We start from the raw sequence: 19,399 nt of genomic DNA on the forward strand, positions 1-19,399 counted from the left end.
ACACTGCCCTTTTGTGGAATTTTTGCAATTTGAAAAATAGGCAAATTCCACATGTAAAGACCAAGCTTTGCTGCTAAATATTTTAGCTCTATTAAATATTTTGCAAGCTCTTTACTCAGGAAATTACATATATGGGGCAAATAGCTGCACCATATTTAGACTTAGAAATATCATGTGCCACTGTATCTTCTGTGGCATGAACAGCCCTTACTCTTCTAATTTTCTGTACTAATAATTAGTAAAATAAGGAGACAGTAACTCCCAAGTCTGTTAAAAGTATCTTAGTAATCCACATTCTTTGTTATTACAACAGTGCAGAGACATACCAACAACTGCAGTTGTATCATCAATAAGGAATAACTAACAGAAACAACACCATAGATTAAAATCATTTTATGCTAGAGTGTTTGGTGGGATTTTTTTTAAACAAATATTTTTCTAGAGGATAAAACAACTTCCCCACCTCCCCCCACCCCGACTAATGACATTTTAGCATTTTAAGCTGCACGTTAAATGCAGTTTTCTATAATTAAGTTGGAAATTTGACTTTTTAAAATGTATACCTTGAAAATGGGCCAGAAAATCATCCGTGCATTTTACTTCTTGACAGTAATCACTTTCTGTGTTCTGCAAGGATACCCAGGAGACATCCATGGATGTTTGGTGGCGAACAGTAAAACATAATCAGTCTTCAGGAAGACAGTAAAAATTACCGATCTGTGGTGTCTTACATGTTCAAGTCAATTAAATATGATGAATGGCTACCTCTGCTAGCATGCATGTGGCTCACAGGAGAAAAGGCACTCTGAATGTTTGTTCACCCTCCTCCTTCATATTCATGTACAGATACAGCCTGGAACACAGATGAATGCTCAGAAAATGATGGTGGGGGAGGGAGTAGTTGTTGGAATCAATGAAACAACAGAAATGATGGAAACTTCCCACTGCCAAAAAGAATCTGCTCCACAGTAGCTGTGAATTCCTTGAAAAGATATTCTCCAGTTACCCCCTCCCCCCCAGCCTATGCTGTATGTTCCATTTATGATGCTATACAGAAGTCCCAGAGTTTGGAGCTATGTGCTAAACTCACAATAAAGAGGTAAAAATTCTACTTACCTGAGCAGGTGGTGGTTGCTGTACGTAGCCCTGGGGTGGTGGGGGAGGCTGCAGTACTTGTTGCGATACGGGTGGACCTGAACCTGTAAAACTTCCTGGGGGAAGCTGCTGACTTGGGGATGCCATGACATAACCAGTCTGCTGGCCAGATGGCTGTATAATAGGTGATGGGTAGACAGGACCAGAAGGCGACTCGGGGTTCTCTCCTGATGACTGACGACTTAAGCTCATCTGGCTAAATTGTGTTGTCATGTCATCTCGCTGTGGGGCAAAAGTCAGTTGAAAATGATCAACATGATTTTTGCAGTAGACATTTGAAAAACAAAGAGCCAGGTTCTAAGAACAGCATGAGAAGCAGATGAAAATAAATTCACGCACCACCAAACAACTCAGAGTAACCAACAAAAATAAATAGAAAATAAAAATAAAACACTGAAAACTGCTTGAAAAATGCTTCCAGACTGTAAGGTAAATTACACCACATGGAGAAACAGCAGCTCCTCATTGGTTGGAATTCTTTAATCCTACCCATATTCTAAAGACTAGTGAACTCTAATGCTTTCAAAGGGACACATTTTGAACGGAAAGGACATAAGCACTACTTTTTGTAATTATGGGTTCCCCTCACAAACACAGTATTCCTTAACCAAGGATACTCTAATAACTAGAGTTGGGATTTTGTAAGTATCCCAAGGGAAATTCAGTGTGATTGAGGCACCCTTGATTCCTTTGAATATCCCAACCCATACAGGATAATAGAATATTAGGTAAAAATATGTAATCTGGAGACTGAGCAGTTTGCAGCTCTCAACTGCTAGTTAAAGACTTTTTATGCAGTTGGTTTTAATAAACATGTAATATAGTAGTCTTAGGACCACCATCTAGCTAGGGCAGGGACCAAGATACCAAGCAAGCATAGAAGGTGAAATCCAGGCCCCTAATTAAATCAATGGCAATGCTTCCCTTGTGTTCAGTGGAGCCAGATTATACCCTTAATGTGTATAGTGGTGTAAAAACAGCATCAGGCCCTGACCTTATAAAATGATCCATGTGAGTGGAGCGCTGTGCCTGAGCAGACTCCTATTGCCTTCAATAGGACTCTGTGAGGGTTCAGAGTGAATTTCTAAACGGGTATTTAAATGCCTAAGCCCCAGTGAAATCAATGGGAATTTGGAGCCTAAATACCTTTAAAAATCTGGCCCTAAGGGCTTTGCCTACATAGGTCCATTTGTCTTAACATTTGCCTGCATTCTGGAGGTAAACAGCCTGAAGAAAGCTTCGTTCCATTGAGAAATAAGAAAATATTATTATTGCATTGTGCATAAACATGCAGACTGTGTTCCCCAACTGCTTGCTCAGACCTCGTTACTGAAGAGGGCAAACACCACAAAGAATTTTTTCCCCTCAAACAGTCCTATGAATTTTTAAATGAATTTGCTTGGATTGTGTTCATACCCTTACTATGTTCACTCTCCAAAAATATTCTAGCATAATGCATTCACTGGCAGAGCTTTTGAAAAGGACGTGTGAATTTTTAAATAAATACACCAGAATATTTGCTGTAAGCCATTTTTCAAATTCACAGTCACAGGAAATGTCATTTTTTAAGGTTTACACTAATTCCATCTGGGAACAGGTATCATGGGCCATCATTCTCAAAACTGTAGGCCAGGATCTGGTCCTGTGTGCTTAAATCCAGGCTCCTGCATCCATTCTTAGGTACCTGAATTAGTTGCCTGAATATCAGAAACATGGCGCACCCACAGCTTCCACTGCTTTGATGGCAAATAGTTTTAAACAAGTAAATTTGGAAAAACAATTATGACAACTCACAAAGAGAAAAATGAGGAATTCAGCTAATAAATTAACAATTATTAATCTACCTCTACCCATTTCTATGAATGAGACACTATGAAACAGATGGTCACATACTTGTCATGGGAGCTAGCTGGGACACACATCTGCTATGCATGACAACAATTTTTCCACAGGGTTTCCAGTGTGTGTGGATGGGTAGAATAAGCCACTACTGAGCCTTTAAACATAGTGCTTTTCTCCTATGTGTTAGTAGTACTATTTGGTCCCAAAGGCATTATTCCATTTTGTTTCTACCTTTTCACATGACCAGGTGACATCAGCCACAAATAAAAATGAGAGAGAAAGACAGAGGACAAAAGAATCCTGTACCACCTACTAAAATGTCAGTTTCATTCTACAATAGTATAATTTTCACCTTGTAAGCATCAGGCCAGATTCAGACTCCAGAGGTACACTATTTTTATTCTCCATGTCCGTTAGTGCTTTGTCAAGATGCATGGTACACCACATGCCTTTAGAGCTGCAGCTCTTTCACAGATATTCTGTTATCTAAGTGCTCCAATATGATCATGGAATAAGTTCAGCCAGTGGATTTAGAGTACAATGGTTTCTACAGATTCTGAAGCATGTCACACAAGTCTTTCACCACATCCATAAGAGGTTTTCCTCCAAACTTTGTGGACATAAAATGCAAAAGTATTCCAGAAGTGTTGGATAAAAGAGAGATTTACAAAGACCTTAACACAAGTTGTCCTGCATTCCTACACATTGCTGTCAAACATACACATGCTCACCTCAGCCACCCCACATCAACTATCACCACAAAAATAAATAAATAAAATCTGTAGTACCACAGGAAACTGCTGCGTTGGAGAGACTGGCAGGAGATGCTGGGGTGGATAAGAAACAGCTGGATATTGGACTGTCTGGGAAGATGGCTGCAAAGCCTGAACAGGCTACAAAATAAAATGAGACAATAAATACAACACTCCAAGACTTAGATAATAGCAAAACACTGTTATTTGGAACTAAAGCTCTGGTAATGCAGGTGACCTGTCTTCAGGTAAAGACAACAGATCAGTGACTGTGACTTTAAGCTTGCGTTTTGGTCCCTCAATCCTGTGATTCTTTGTTATTGTTTTCTGCTGACTAACAGACTTTCAAGTTCATGAGATACACAAATAAAACCGTGGTTATTTTCTTATTATTAGTGTGCTGCCATGCTAAAGCAAGATGCTATAACTCACAGAGATCACAGGGGAAAAAGCACAGCATATGCATAGATATGAATTTTTCTGTTAATGGCTGATTTAAACTCAGAGTGTTTCATAGGTAGAAAACTAATGATTATAAAGCTGAAAAGTAACAACAAAATTGAGATTATCAAGTTACTTAGAGGAGATGTTTAGATAAATGAAAGAAAGTGTTTATACAGAACAATACGGAGGGTGTTTTACCTAGGAATAGCTTTAGCATTCCTCTCATTTTAGTCTCTCATTTACATGAATCCTACACAAGCTTGGTACTATTCTGCCTTTTCGGTTATAAATTATTGGGAAGAGCTGAATCTTTAAATTGAGGTTATATATATTAGGCCGTATTCTGTACTCAGTAAAACCAGATTAACTAAACTGGCTTCAGTGGCGTTTCTCTGGATTTACACCTGGGTGATCTGGGACCAGAATGAGTCTCCTTAGATCTACATGTGGAAGAATTCTCCATGTGCAAATCCGGACTGCTCTCTGTTCATAAATAGGGCACTGCAGTACTGTCTGTCTATCCCCTTCCCTTGCCTTAAAGAGGGCTCCCCATGTAGTTCTGGGTTCATGCTAACGGAGTAGGTTGATATTCAGCTGGATCAGTCAGGGCCCCCTCTCTGGTCTGATGTATATACAATGATAAGTTCATAGAACCTTAGGCTGCATTTACTGTTTTATGGATTCAACCTCTCACCTCTGTAAAAGCTGAGCCCTGAAAGTTCTCTGGCAACATGACTCCATTCACACACTACTGCGACAAATCTGGGGGACATCCAGAGGCTAGAGCCATTGGACTCTAGATAATGTTTGTGGATGGCTTTTCTTGAGAGATTTGGGGGTAAAAATCTCTCAGACCCATTAAGTGATGTGTGGGAATCTCCATGAAGAAACACTCAGTTTCTCTCATAAAAAGTCCCCTTTTATTCTGAGAGGGACTGATTTGGGACCTAGAGCTCAATATATTGGCTAGATGCCAATATATTGTTTACACTGACCACGCTGATTAAGGCTTCCAGCACTATTATTATTAGGTTCCAATATTTCCCTCAGTGAGACAGAAGTTATACCAAACTGACTGGGTCCATTATTGAGCCTTCAGAGCTTTGCTTTTGTCCCACATGCAGACCTCAACAGATTGAGAAGTAGAGAATAAAAATGTGACAACTAAACACTCAGCCGTACTATCTGCTTGTACGTATGTTCATGAACCTCCTATTAAAGTCAACGGGACATATCCATACACTATACGGGGAAAGGTGCTCAGGTGCTACATCAGAGAAGGTCATATAATATTTTAGACAATTAGAAGAATAGGGCCCCTAATGCTAAATTAGCTTTAGGGGACCAAATTTACCAATAGTATTATTATTACATCATTATAATTGAGAACATATAATGATCTCAAAGAAAACTTGAAGAGAAACTAACAATCTGAAATTAGAAACAGTTAACAATACAACTGATTTCAGAAGCTGTGAGTATTACAAGGTGTTCAGCAAAAGATCAACAGAGCTATGTATAAGTATCCCAGCCCTTTACAAAATTACATATTGCACCTCTCTATGAAAGAATAATTAGGGCTTTTAGTCACATTTCAATTTTTTCAAATGGAATCTAGAGACTTTCCGCATGTACACCACCTGATTTAATAATCATTTTCAGGATGAAAATCTTTCCACCTGTTCCATCCACCCAGAAAATATTTGATAGCTTTTCTTTTGAGATTTATTTCAAAAGAAAAAAAAAACCACCCTGACATTTTGTCTAGTTGCTTTTTTGAGATTATAGTGCTGCTCTGTGGGGAAGGTAAACACACCCAGCCTTGATGAAAGCTTGGTCTCCCCTTTCAACAGTTGCCATACCTGTGTGACAAGGTGACTTGCCATTTGTTGCTGTGGTTGTTGCACTTGCTGCTGCTGTTGGGACGAAGGCTGCTGCTGAGACTGTCCCACAAGCTGGCTCCTAATTGGCTGCTGGCCGCTGGGAGGGTTATATATTGCAGGTGTACCATCAGGATTTACAAACGGTTGGCCTGAAACAAAATACACTTAATTTGCTGAATACTTTTAAGAACATAACATCCACTAAAAGAAACTAGACAGGCACATATTTAGGAGGCAGCTCTCTCTTTGTACTAATTGATCTTCAACAGTAAAGTGCTCATGGCTCACAATGCTTCCAGTTAAGGCGGCAGCTATTTATATTTGCTGCTGAGCCTGGTAGCATCTGTTAGTTAATGGCACTTTAAGATGTAACTGATCATTTTTCTTCCACCAGAGAGATGTACATTGGATCCCTGAGTGGTACTTCTGACTACATGTTTGTGCCTCAGTCAATACCCAAAGCCTTTTGCATGCAGCAAGAGAATGACAACCCCCAGTGGAAAGATTACGGAGGGCTCCTACTGATCTGATCACAAACACATTTCCGGTTTGTTCTCTCTAACTTCTCAGGCCACGACTGAAGATCCTTAAATGCAGGGGCATAGACAGGCATTAACGGTGAGATCAAAAACATTCCATCATCAGTTTACACCAGAGTAAAGCACAAAATGGGACTAGGCTGATAAATTATAGAGCTGCCGTGCCACACGCAATTACATGAGTGACTGAAAGCAGAGGTGTACATGCACTCTACCGTACAGCTGTGCATGACATAAATGAAACTTAAATTCGTAACTCCTTCACGTATGCCAGAACGCGCTTTTGTTACAGCACCCTGTTTTGTCCAGTGCATAAACGAGTGGAAGATTACAAGGACTGTGCCAAAGATGTCCAGATGCTATGGTTAGAAGCTGAAGGAATGAACTTCAAGGATGTACTTTAACGGCTTCATTGCTGAATTAACTTAATGCTGAAATTGCATCCTGGAACAAATATTGGAGATAGAAGATATTCATGCCCATTTCATCCCTATGTAAATGGAATGCAAACCATAAGACTATGCTTAATGCATTGTAGTTCAAATAGGGGGAAAAAAACCCCTGCTAATTGAATGTAGTTTCACATCTCAGAAACAAGGCTCTAAACTTTTGAGGACAATGTCCTAAGAGACTAGAAGAGACCATTCTGGAAATTCACACGCAGAAGCCCTAGAAGTGTCTTTGAATGTATGGGGCAAATTCTTCCCTCCATCATACTGAAGGTAGAACTTCATCCACAGTATTCATTTTGTTTCCATTTCAGATGGAGAGGGAAATGCAGGGGAACTCGATGGCTTAGAAAGCTGATCGTGAAATAAAGAGTTTCTCACCTCAACATCACACGACTGCCACAATTCCTGACTGAAGCAAGGCTGTCTTGCATAAGGTATGTTTCTCTCACTGCCCAGCCAGTCTCTCCTAATCAGCCACCAGCTCCCAGTTCCTCCCACCGCCTGCTCAAGCTGTTCAATACCCATCTGTTTTTCTCACTTCTGACACACAGGATCAGATTTAGAAGTTAACCACCTTTCTGAGGAATGTACCCTAATCTACTTAAAATGTGAATGCTCCAGGCTGCATGCTCGCCATGTGTTTCACTCAGAATGAAGAGGGATACTGACTAAACTGCCTGAAAGAGAAGAGGGGCTCAGCTCTATGGAGGACAACTATGGCATGGAGAGCAGCAAGAGCATGCACTCGGCCCCAACCATGCAGTCTGATCCCCACAAAAGAACTTCAGCAGGGTCTGTGGAAGGCAGAGATGATGCTACAGAGGGGCACTTCATGCCTCCTCACCGCAAGTTTGGGTCCACCTCATGGAATTGGAGGGCATGCTCTGATTCAAAGTGCTTAAAAGGAGATGGGAGACTGGGGGAGGTTGGTTAAGGATCTTCTTTTGAAACAAAAGGGCAACCGCTATGAGAATGCCAGGAACTGATGAGGCAGACAATAAAGCAACCACTGGAACAGTGAAGGAGGTAAATTGAATTAGTATCTGCACAGAAGGGACTTGTCAAGTTAAATTCAGAGATGGCCACCAGGGATAGATAGAGAAGTTCACTAAGGGTAACACCATAGTGGAGAAGTCTAGAGGGAAAGGGGTTCCAAAAAGGAACAACTGGACAGCTAGGAGTGAAACTATGCGACCAAGATGATAGACTCCAGAAGGCAATGCTAGGTTCTCAAGAACAATATCAAAGAAGACTGTTTCAAATACAACACTTCATTCAAGAAAGATGACTGGACAGGAAGAAGTAAACTTAAAAATGAGATTGGAGCATTAGCTAATGGAGTGCAAAATTTTGAAACAGGAAATGAAAAGGAGGGTCTAGTGTTTGACAGTTGCAAACACTGAGGAATTAATTATTTCTCGGACGTAGGGAGCAAGGGATGACGGAGAAGCCAAAGTGATAAGGAATAAGAATGAAACACAAAATGTTTTTAATTGTTGAAGGGATGATGTCAAAGAGTGTGTCAGGAGAGATCAGAAGGAAGATGAAAATGGACTGATGGAATGGGTGGATTGAAGAGTAGGGAAAGCAGAGATATTGCTGCACATGAAAACCTTTCACAAAAATCAATCAATCAATCAGCAAACTTCTTGCAGGTGGAGTGAAGAAGAAAGAGCTGGAGGAAAGAGGGAATACTTAAAAGAGAGAATGAGGATTGCTAACATCAGAGAGGGTGTTGAGACGTATCTGGTAAGATTTACAGATCTCATGGAGAATCATCAGACTAGAGACACCATGGTGTCTCTCTGATTATTGTGTCTCTGGATGCTATAAGAGGATCATGTAGTCAGAGTGACTATGCAGTGTGAAAGGAAGGACAAATCTTTAAAGGCCAAGCAGTGAGAATAAAAAAAGAGGACAGAATTGGAGGTAACCAAACTAATAGAAGAAGAAGAAGACGACGACAGAGCTAAAAAGTGATGTTGCACTGTGAAAGAAAAATCTACTCATTATGAGAAACAAAGCTTCCTTTTTCATTTATCTTTTATCTGTTCATAATATTTGATAATCTCTTGTAGTATCAGTGCCTCCTTCTCATGGAAACTCTTTTCTATTTTATTTTAAGAAGATGTAGAGATTTAGGTTCAAGTTATAACGAAGAATTTATAGCATGTATTTTTAAAAAAATTATCAGGCATCGCAGCAGGGTTTATTTTCAACACAAGTGACAATGTGATGTATGCTATAAATCTGAGACTAGGACCTGATTGTTTAAATTGAATTGCTTCTTCTACTTTTTAAAAATTATATTGTAATTAAAAATCAGCTACAGCAACAAACAGAGCAGTCTGTCTAGTGTTAAAGAAGCACAGATATGTGCTAATAAACAAATATAAAATCACATAAATACTATTTGAACAATGTTTTTACAGATACAGACTATCCATCCCCTCATCCCCCACTGCCCACACACACAGTATGTCTGCATGGCAGCTGGGAGCATGCTTCCCAGCATAAGTAGACAGACACACACTAGCTCAAGCGAGCTAGCATGCTAAAAATAGCAGGGTAGCACAGGCAGCAGCTAGGGTGTGTCACCCACGTATGTGCCCAGGAGGTCCGGGTGTGTTTGTACTCAGGTGGCTAGCCAAGCTGCTGCTCGTGCTACCACTGGCTACACTGCTGTTTTTAGTGTGCGAGCTCGAGCAGAGATCACACGTGTCTGTCTACTCATGCTGAGCAGCATGCTCCCAACTGCAGTGTGGCCATATCCACAGAGGGCTCAGTTATGCCTCTGAAGAGGATGAGGCATGCTAAGGAGGGAGGAGCAGACACTGTATTTATATGGTGTTACTGGGAGGTACTAGGCCTGTGAGTGACATAATGCTCCCTGGAGGCTGGGGGGCATATGCTAGGCAGTGAGACTTGCTACCTCTGTACAGCAAGTGTAAAGAGTGCTCTCCCAGAAGAACTCTACCGGCATGCAAGTGTGGTGCAGCTATGGCCCCATCCTTGCCATGCCCAGAAACATGCACACACCCTCTCAGCCGTTACTGTTCCTAGAAGCAGCAGTGGCTGCTCTCACTTGCTCTCCCCAGTCCAGGTGTGCTGAGGTATATACGAAAGGGCTTCTTGAAAGTGGCCTGCAGAGTACATACAAATGGCTTCTTTCTTATTGCTCAAGAGATTCCAGCACAGTGGATGGAACTGTTAACTAGAAAAGTGTGAGTGAATGACTGGTTTGTTCCCTTTTTTCCTCCATTTATTGCAAGGAATACTTATTTAAAATCCTCCGACTCCCGTCTCCAATACCAGGCTCTCAAATCAAGACTGTAACAGCTTAGCTTGAAAAAAAACAAACATATGCATGTTCAATAATAAGTTGTTAAATTAATCCTACTATATAAATATAAACTTAAAATATTTTTCTGCCTTTACAAATGCTGAAGTATCTTGAAGAGCCTCAAAATGCGATTATCTTGTAAAGTGATTACGGGAAGGTTGGTTTAATATGGTTTTTCAAGCCGATGTTTTTATTCAACTCATCTCTCAGTTTTTTGTCATTATATTGATTATAAAGGTATTTCCAATGCTGATAAAAGGTTTGTGTCTTGGCACTGAACTATTTTTATTTAACATAAAGAGACAGATAACAAACATAAAATGGTGGCCCTCACTACAAATAACATTCCTGAATTAATCATGCCAAGACCTTTGAAAACAGGCTTCAGCTCCCAGCTCTGGGTATAGTGGGAAATAGTTATGCACGGCTTGGTTTTTATTACCTCCTCAAACCAACATAACTCCACTAAAGAGCACAGAATGTATGCAGACCCAGAGCCAGATAATATTTCAATCATTATCACTGATATGGACCCATATCACCAAAGCGACCCTACAGTCCCCATCTCCCAAGCCTTCTTTATAATGTCTGCAAAATACTGTGGGGGAATGAAAGCAAGAAGTTGCTTAGACTTCATCTGAACTAAGGACAAGTTCAACAACTCAAATCTGAACTCAAATGTTTTTGAGGTTAACAAATGTTTAGATGAACTTTTATGCCCATTACTTCATATTTCCTTGTGTGCCTCTGCACTGCATAGTTCCAGTTAGAAGGAGAAGTGGAGATGCCACGATATGGAAGTGCCTGTTTGCACACAACTTCCAGTTTAATTATACAGACCCAAGCTGACCAAATAGCTTAGGTAAGAATACAAACTCCTGATCCTGGGAGATGCTGAGAGCTCTCCATTGCAGCCCCAGTGGGAAGCCAATGGGAACTGACAGCGTTCAGCACCCTGCAAGATTGGGGCCTTATTTTATAGCGGAATCCTATGCAATAACATTAAAATGGTTTCTTATTGTCTCCTATCAGCTATGCGGCAGCGTCTTTGCAAAGCCATCACATATTTTCTCACCACTGTAAAAACACGCAAACAAATCTGATTTCCAAACCAAAGTAGATATTTCCCCACTAATAAATCACGGCTAGCAGCTGCTGCGTTTCCAGGTACTGGTAACATTCTATTTTTAAAAAGAAAAGGAGTACTTGTGGCACCTTAGCTCATGCTCAAATAAACTGGTTAGTCGCTAAGGTGCCACAAGTCCTCCTTTTCTTTTTGCGAATACAGACTAACACGGCTGTTACTCTGAAACCTGTCACTCTATTTTTAACACATGATGCTGTTGGCAGTGTTCCCTAAAAAGCAGTGTAAGATGGAAGAACATCAGACTGACCTGTGTGTGGATTGAGGAGGATACTGCCAGGTGGTATCCCTGCAGCTTCAAGTGGAAGTATGATATAGCTGGTGTTGCTTGGTGCTACCTGGCCATTCATCCCATTCTCTGTATAGGAAACATTGCCTGAAGGGCTGGCTGTCACTCCAGGGACAATGGATGCACTTTGGAGAGGCTGATGTGTTCGTGACAGTGATCCTGAGGAGCCAGCGCTGCTGGAAGACTCTGAACCTGAAAGAGATACAGAATCTCAGTTATGAAGGAAGTTCAGACCCTCCATTCAAGCTGTAACTTACACTGAATGAAACTTTTTAAAGATGTAAAGCATTTAGTACATAATCAGCCCTCTAACCCCTCAGGGCTGATGGTTCCTTATGATAATACACTCTCCAGCAAGCTCAGTTTTAAGCAGGACTATTGTGATTCAGCCCAACCTGAAAAGTCTACCCCTCCATAAAAAAGATAATGAACCAGTAATAGAATACATGCTATTCGATTTTCTTTACAGTCATGTTTAATCATTCATAAAAGACACGCACACTCTGCCCAAAAGGACAAAGTTTACAATTCCATACGCAAAACCACAAGACACCACCAATTGAATACACAGCTTACTAACTAGTCTTACTAACCAGTCTTCCGTATTCACTGCTAGATACAGTTATACTTTTAGCAACTTATTTGCTTTTTCAGTACCTAGCCTGTTAAAAAGCTTCAAGCCAATACAAATATGGTAAAACACAGCCCAGTGAAGCTCAGATGACTAGAGTGCAGGTGGTTTAAAAATTTACAATGTTCTGAATACAACTGTCCAATCTTTTATGATTTTACTTAGACAATTTTCCAACATTTTGATACCACAAACATACACAACCTCCTTCACAAACAAATTTGGATCTGCAATTTCAACTCTACAAAGGGAACGAAGAAAAGAATTCAGGATTATGTTCCATCAGCATTTTCCTCCTATATAGCTTTTACATTTGGGATCAATCATGTGGGCTTAGTACTAGGTTCCATAGCTTCCCTGAATCATTTTTCAGTGTTGTTCTTGCCTGGATCCATTTCTTTGTTGGTAATTAGACCAGGCCAGTTTTTCACTGAAACTGCAGCAGAGGTAGTAACAGCATGTAATCGGTCAAATCTCCCTGCAGTAGCTTTTGTAAATATAGGGCGCCTCTGTGGAGTCCCTGTTGTGTAAAATCTGAGTTACGTTTTCATCAAGGTCATCTTCATGCTCACAGCAAGTTTCAACATGCATAACTGAATGCAAAGAAAGAAACAATCTTTCTGAAGATTCCAGTGACTTTCATTGGACTGCAGGAGCACAAAACCCCCTCTTTTCAAATCAGTAGATCAATCAATCAACCAACTAACCAAGAGGCTAATGGAGGTTGTAGAAGAATTTCCACTATGTATTCTGAGACTGTGCCAGCTATTCCTTTCCCAACAAAGGTTTATACAGTTTGTTGAGAAACTATACATCAGAAATTTAGGATGTTTACTCCTGAGAAGTTCTTTCATTTTATCTCCTTGGATGGGAGAATTCTTGGATGGCACATTCAGCAGCTTGAAGACAATATTCTGCTCATTTAGGTTTTTTCAGATGTAGCTTCAACAGAATTAAGCAGGAATGTATTTTTCTTTGAATAGAATATGTAGAAATTATCAGAGCTTTTCCCATATATAGCCACCTTGCATTCATTTCAGTGTTGATTCTTTCTTCTAGTTCTTGCTTTACGTTTTTCTTCTCTCCCCCCCCCCCTTTTAGTATCTCATAATGGATCTGTAATGTGAAAACTATTGGGAGGTCTCTATCAAAGAAAGTGAATCAAGAGATTTCTTTATTATTACTAACAAACATTTAAGTGATGCCCACAGGCCCCAATCAGGATTCTTTAAATTGCTTGTTTTGTGCTACATTGAAGGCAATATGGTTCACGTAAAAGAAGACAAACTTTTTTTATGAAGTTCAGGTCTGTGTCTTTCAGAAGTTTTTATGACATAATCACAGATTGAGCTTTACCATTTTGGGAGTGTAGAAGAATAGAGAGTTCTCCTGTATTAAGTTGATATTGAAGAACTCCTGGAACAGGCTTGGAACAAGCACTTAAGATATTGTGACTGCTACATTTCAATTAAGATGATGGTATTTAAATTGGCTCACTTGCAGGATCATCAGTGATCTGCTCTTCTACCTCAATAGTTTCATTCAGCGGCACAACCGATCTTGAACAAACAAACAAAATTTCTGAACCTTTGGAAAAGAGCATTAATCCATTCCAATATTTTTACTTACCAACTCTTGAGCATATTTACATAACACTCTCTAAGCCTTATCTATTTTCATTATTTCTTCATTACAATGAATTATTTCCTTTCATTTCATTCAACGCTAGCCATCCTGGGTCAGTTAAATTCAAAAACTGATGTTTGGTAATAAATAAAAATTATTTCCCTTTTGCTGTATTGGTCAATAGCTTTCACATTTACTACAGTTAGAATGAAAAACAACCATCTAATAATTTGAACATTCTGAAGACTGGAAAAATAATACTAACTCATCAACCTTAGATGGAATCATGTTATCAGATGACCTGACCACCATCCAGAAGTTTTGAGATTCTAGCAAACCAGACCTTACTGATCCAACTCTTGCCAATCATCAATGAATTCACCTTTATACAATTCCCTTTTAAAAATGTTTATAGAACTATCAAAAAGCATAAGATTTCATAATGGGCATAAAGAGAAGCTAGATGTTCCAATCACTTCCTTATTAACATATATTTGGATGAATTATGTTCTTAAACGTAGCTCACAATGATATTGAAGTTCAAAAAGTAATGGCAATGGGGAAGAAACAGGAAAAAAATCTAGCAGTTTCTGTTTTGGAGGGGTGGGGAGGGGGGAGTCTGAAGAGAAAACCTGGCAGCTTTCTCCATACACCTGGTTTTAAATGACCCACACAACGAGGCTCCCCTCCAGTTTCCCTGAGTGACTATTTCACAGTTCATTTGATCTTACCATTTGAACTCCTCCCCCCCGCCAATGTTCAACTTAAATTTTCCTTTGCTTGGTTTCATCTCTGTGTTCTTAATTTCACCTCTTGGACAAGCCTAATTAATTCTTCTACCTCCTTGTTGTTTACATCCTTCAAACATATCTCTATAAACAGTGAAAAATACTCCCTTCCTTACCAGCTGGCCCATATAATTATCCATCATAACTTGACTTAAGGGGCCAATTTCTCAGCAGGGACACATTGCTCATCATTTTTGTAAGTACCATCCTCTTAGATACATTTTCACAGTACCAGAAAAATTGATTTGCTAGTTTTAAAAATTTGTTCCACCTAATCATCATTCGTTTTTATATCACTTTTATCACTTTGGTATTTAAGTGCTGCTTGCTGTAAAAGCGATACCTGTCTGCAGCTTGCATTTCTGGAAAGAGGAATGATGCTTCAGCATGGTAGGCTTGCAGGTGCCCACACATCTTCACTCCCGAGTTTATTAGGGGAAACATTTACCACATCACCTTGACTCGAGCAAATCATAAAGAAGCAGAAATCTAGTTCCAAAACCAGGCTGCTAAATCATAACATACAGGATTCTTTATCAAAATGGTTAATGTTTTTAAATGCCTGCAGCATAGATTGTATTTGCCCTGCAGGACCTATAAAGAGCACTCAACAACCTGGATTCGATTTTTGATCCCACTTATAATAGTGGAAGTCTGGAGTAGCTCCAATGAAGTTAATTGGCACTACAAATTTACTCAAATGATTGGAATACAGCCAACTGTTTGTAAATGGAGGAGGGGAAGAAATAGATTTCAACCAGTGTTTATCCTGTACTAGTGTAAAATCGAAACTTTGCACCATAAAGAAGGAAGCTAAAGATAGATTTGGTTTATGTCTTCCTATTAATAGCCAATTCTTACTTAATTAATATGCTACATATATATAGATATAGATAGAATGCATGCTTGGTTTTCTTTTATTATGACTTAAATAAAAATGATTGTAAACAGTAAAGGAAAAGGTTGTCATCATACTAAGAGTCACATTTTGCCATCACAAGTATGGATGGGAGCTGAATTTCTAGGATAGACACATCCACATGCAAGGACATCCATTTCACCACAAATATGCATGCTTAGACAATCCTGAAAAGAAGTAATTTATAGTATGGAAGTCTAAACCAACTGAAGATGTGGATGATATCATAAATTGCAGGAATGCGGCATGAGTAATTTGTTGAATTACTAACTCCTCCTCCCTACCCCCACAGTATCGATGAATAGCTCGAATAATTTCTCTCTCAATATACATTATGCTTCATAATATATAAGCAACAGGTAACATGGTATTTGCAACATACAAACTGTGCTTTTAAATTAAAATGGATTTTTTTTAGCAAGTGTCACAAGCACAGTATGCAATGAACAGTAAAAAGGGAAGTCAGCCATGTCATGGATTTAGAGCAGCTCATTTCATTCTGAGAGTACAGCACCATCATTTCTCTGCTGATTTTTTTTTTTTTGCGCAATGGAGCACAGAGAAGGGCATGTTCTGTGTCCTATGTAAGGTGGGACCAGATGTCTGAAGCGATACAGAAAAGAGAGTAAAAGGAAGGCCAGAAGGGACCATCAGATCTTCTAGCTTGACCCCCCTGTATATTACTAAACGCCATTCAGCCAACCCCACACCAAGCCAATAACCAGAAATTAGACCAATCAGGACACTGAACTATTGTTGGCTGCTATTATACTATTGCATATTTTCTCCAATTATCTCTGAGCACACACTAGATTTAATTAAAATCTTGATATTTTTCCAGTTGAAGTTATTTGGTTGATAACACTGTTATGGCATCAGGATGACTGTCATGCAGTCTTGCTTAATGCTCACCAGTCCTTTGACCTTTTATCTTCTTTTAGTTGATGATGAACTGTGTGACCTATCACTGAATGCAAGCTGGCTTCTTGTATATTGTACATAAATGAAAATGTGCTACCTGCATCGATAGAAACACAGAATAAAGCCTTAAATGTTTGCTGAACAACAGCATTTAGCGATTACTCCTGGGGGAATTCTGTGCCACTCTGCAATGCAGAATTTCATAGAATTTCCTGTTTCCCCTGCAGAATTTCTGATCACCACTAGGGGCTTCTGGACTCTGCAGCGCCCATTCTCCCGGGGACCAGAGAGGGCCTGGGAGACCCAGCTCTGACAAAGTGGGAGGAAGGGCAGGGACGCACCACACCATGTCCCCTGACTGGACAGTAAAGAAGTTGGGGGGAGTTAAGGCTCTGGGGGTGCTGGTGTCTGGGGCTGTCCTATGGCTGGGCTCTGTGGGGAAAGGGGGGGCTGTTGTCTGGGGGCACCCATCCAGCCCCCTATAGCACCCTGCAACTGGAACTGGATTGTTGTAGGGGTTTCTTTAATGCTCTACTCCTGGAGGAATCTTTTTTGCTGCTGTCTGTATTGTTGACATACTTGTTGACAGGTATTATGAAATAAATTACCAACATTGAAACTGGAGTGTTTACATTATGTTATTTTGACAAATAAAGTATGCAGAATTTTAAAATATTGTGAGCAGAATTTTTAAATTTTTTTAGCACAGAATTCCCCCCAGGAGTAAGCTGTAAGCAATATTAGTAGTACTCCCAAAGATTAGATTACAGAATACTGAAAATGCCATGGCGAATATCACTACATCAAGTGGTAAAAATAAAGTTTTAATCAGCTAGTCAATAGGCCAATAGTGTATGCAGGCTCTGACAGTTGCATGAATCCACATAGTGTTGTTTGGGGGTGAGACAGCAATATACTAAGGTGAACTTTTCCATTTTTTGGAATGGTCATTCTCAGCTGCCATATTGCCATAAAATAACACTTCAACGATAACATCTGAATCTTTTTTCCCTGTAGCCTTATTTCCCCTGACTTTCCCAGGGTGACTGACAGCTTCACTTTATATCGTGGTTTTGAAAGTGAGAGTTTGTTTTGACATCCAATATTGCTCTTTCCCCCCACTTTTTTATGTCGTTTCTTTTTCCTTTCCTGTGGCTTGACAAGCTTTCAAATTGAAACACTTAGAAATTTTTTTTTAAAAACCTAAAACCTCCAAAGCACTTACAATACCTAATCACTCTGCAAAGAACATGGTATTTTAATACTACTGACGTGTTTTAAATGTGTTATAAGAGCTGTCATTTGAAAGTGGGGATTTAGTGAATATATGGTGCAGATATATTTAAAATTATTAGAGCTCCTCTGGGATTTTGTTTTTGTAAGTGCATCATTTGATAGGAATGATTTCACCACTAAAGGCTATTTAAACTATTAAATCTTTTGCAGTTAGCATGGGTCCAAATCCACCAAACTGGATTTCCCTGACTCTGTTCAAGTGCTGTGTGTCTCTGCAGCATACTGCTGCAGAGAAATGCAGTCAACACAGAACTGTACTACAGATTACACTGAGCAACATTAATTTATGCAGATTGGGCTCGATTCTAAAAAAGATGCAAAAATCTACTGAAGTCCTTGGATCTATCTGAGGATCAGGCTCACAATATAGTGTGTGCAGCACTGTACAATGCATTTATCATTCACACAGGCTGAGAATGTGGCAAGTATTTTCAAAGTCATTAAAGCACGACTGAAGCAATGGAGCTCCCACAGATACTAACTACATATGCATGACTATACAGGGCCAGATACTATCTAGATATGTATGACTATATTGGGCCAGATTCTGAGGTCTTTATACAGGTTATATTCAATTCATAATTCAGAGGAATTTTACCTAGAGATAAGAACAGAGAAAAACTGAACAAGAATCTCAGGATCTGGCCCATAAAAAGCACAACCTTCACCTGCCACAGGTTTTAAAAGCCACCTGAAACCAGGGGCTTATAAAAATGTATCTCAGGTTCCCAGCCAGCTTTATGACCAGCAAGTTTTAAAGGGACTGCATTCAAACTAGTGTTGCTCCTTTAAAACTGGTAGATAGGTAGACATGGCCAAAACTCTTCACTGTACTTTAGACCATGGAGATGCTAAAATGCAGACTCCTTCCACCAGTCAGATGGGCTTTCTGACAGATCTCCACTGTGCTCCTGGACATGGCACCCGAAGTGCAGAAAAGAATATAGTACAACCTCAGGGGAGATAAGTGATGTTTGGCTAACCGAGGTCTGATGAATTGGGGTTAATTAACTAAAGGTCTGTAAAGCACTTTGAAGCTGAAAAGCACTAAGTGCTAAGTATTGATTGCTATTGGGATTGTATTGTGTTTATCACATGACCCAAACTGAGGAAGGAATCTGATGGGCTGATTATTTATATTACACATTTATACATAAATATAAAACATATAAAAGAGCTAAATGGCATGGTTTGGAGTTATGTGGACCAATGCACCATGACTCACTTTTAAGTTATATAACTGTGAAAGGTAAACACAAAAGCAGGAGAACATGTTTCTCAAATTGTCATTTCATTTAATTGGAGCTACAATATAAAATGAAAACATTTCAGAATCCAAAATTTGCATTAGCTTCCATTATACTATGTGATTCAA

At 39.6% G+C, this 19,399-nt stretch overlaps 1 protein-coding gene across 21 annotated transcripts in view; it reads right to left on the reverse strand.

Annotated features, from left to right (window-relative positions):
* The window catches only part of ARPP21 (cAMP regulated phosphoprotein 21), a 170,932-nt gene that overhangs the window by 59,180 nt on the left and 92,353 nt on the right, over positions 1 to 19,399 (reverse strand). For 15 of the 21 annotated variants that reach the window (XM_048838971.2, XM_048838964.2, XM_048838965.2 and 12 more), the window contains 4 exons: positions 11,805 to 12,035; positions 6,056 to 6,225; positions 3,786 to 3,890; positions 1,117 to 1,377 (listed from right to left, as the gene is read on the reverse strand). In XM_048838971.2, the coding sequence (XP_048694928.1) occupies positions 1,117 to 1,377; positions 3,786 to 3,890; positions 6,056 to 6,225; positions 11,805 to 12,035 (767 nt within the window). The other 6 variants (XR_012667159.1, XR_012667160.1, XR_007355060.2 and 3 more) reach the window with 6 other exon arrangements.

Source organism: Caretta caretta, chromosome 2 (assembly GCF_965140235.1).
Source record: "Caretta caretta isolate rCarCar2 chromosome 2, rCarCar1.hap1, whole genome shotgun sequence".
In the NCBI taxonomy this organism is placed as follows: domain Eukaryota; kingdom Metazoa; phylum Chordata; order Testudines; family Cheloniidae; genus Caretta; species Caretta caretta.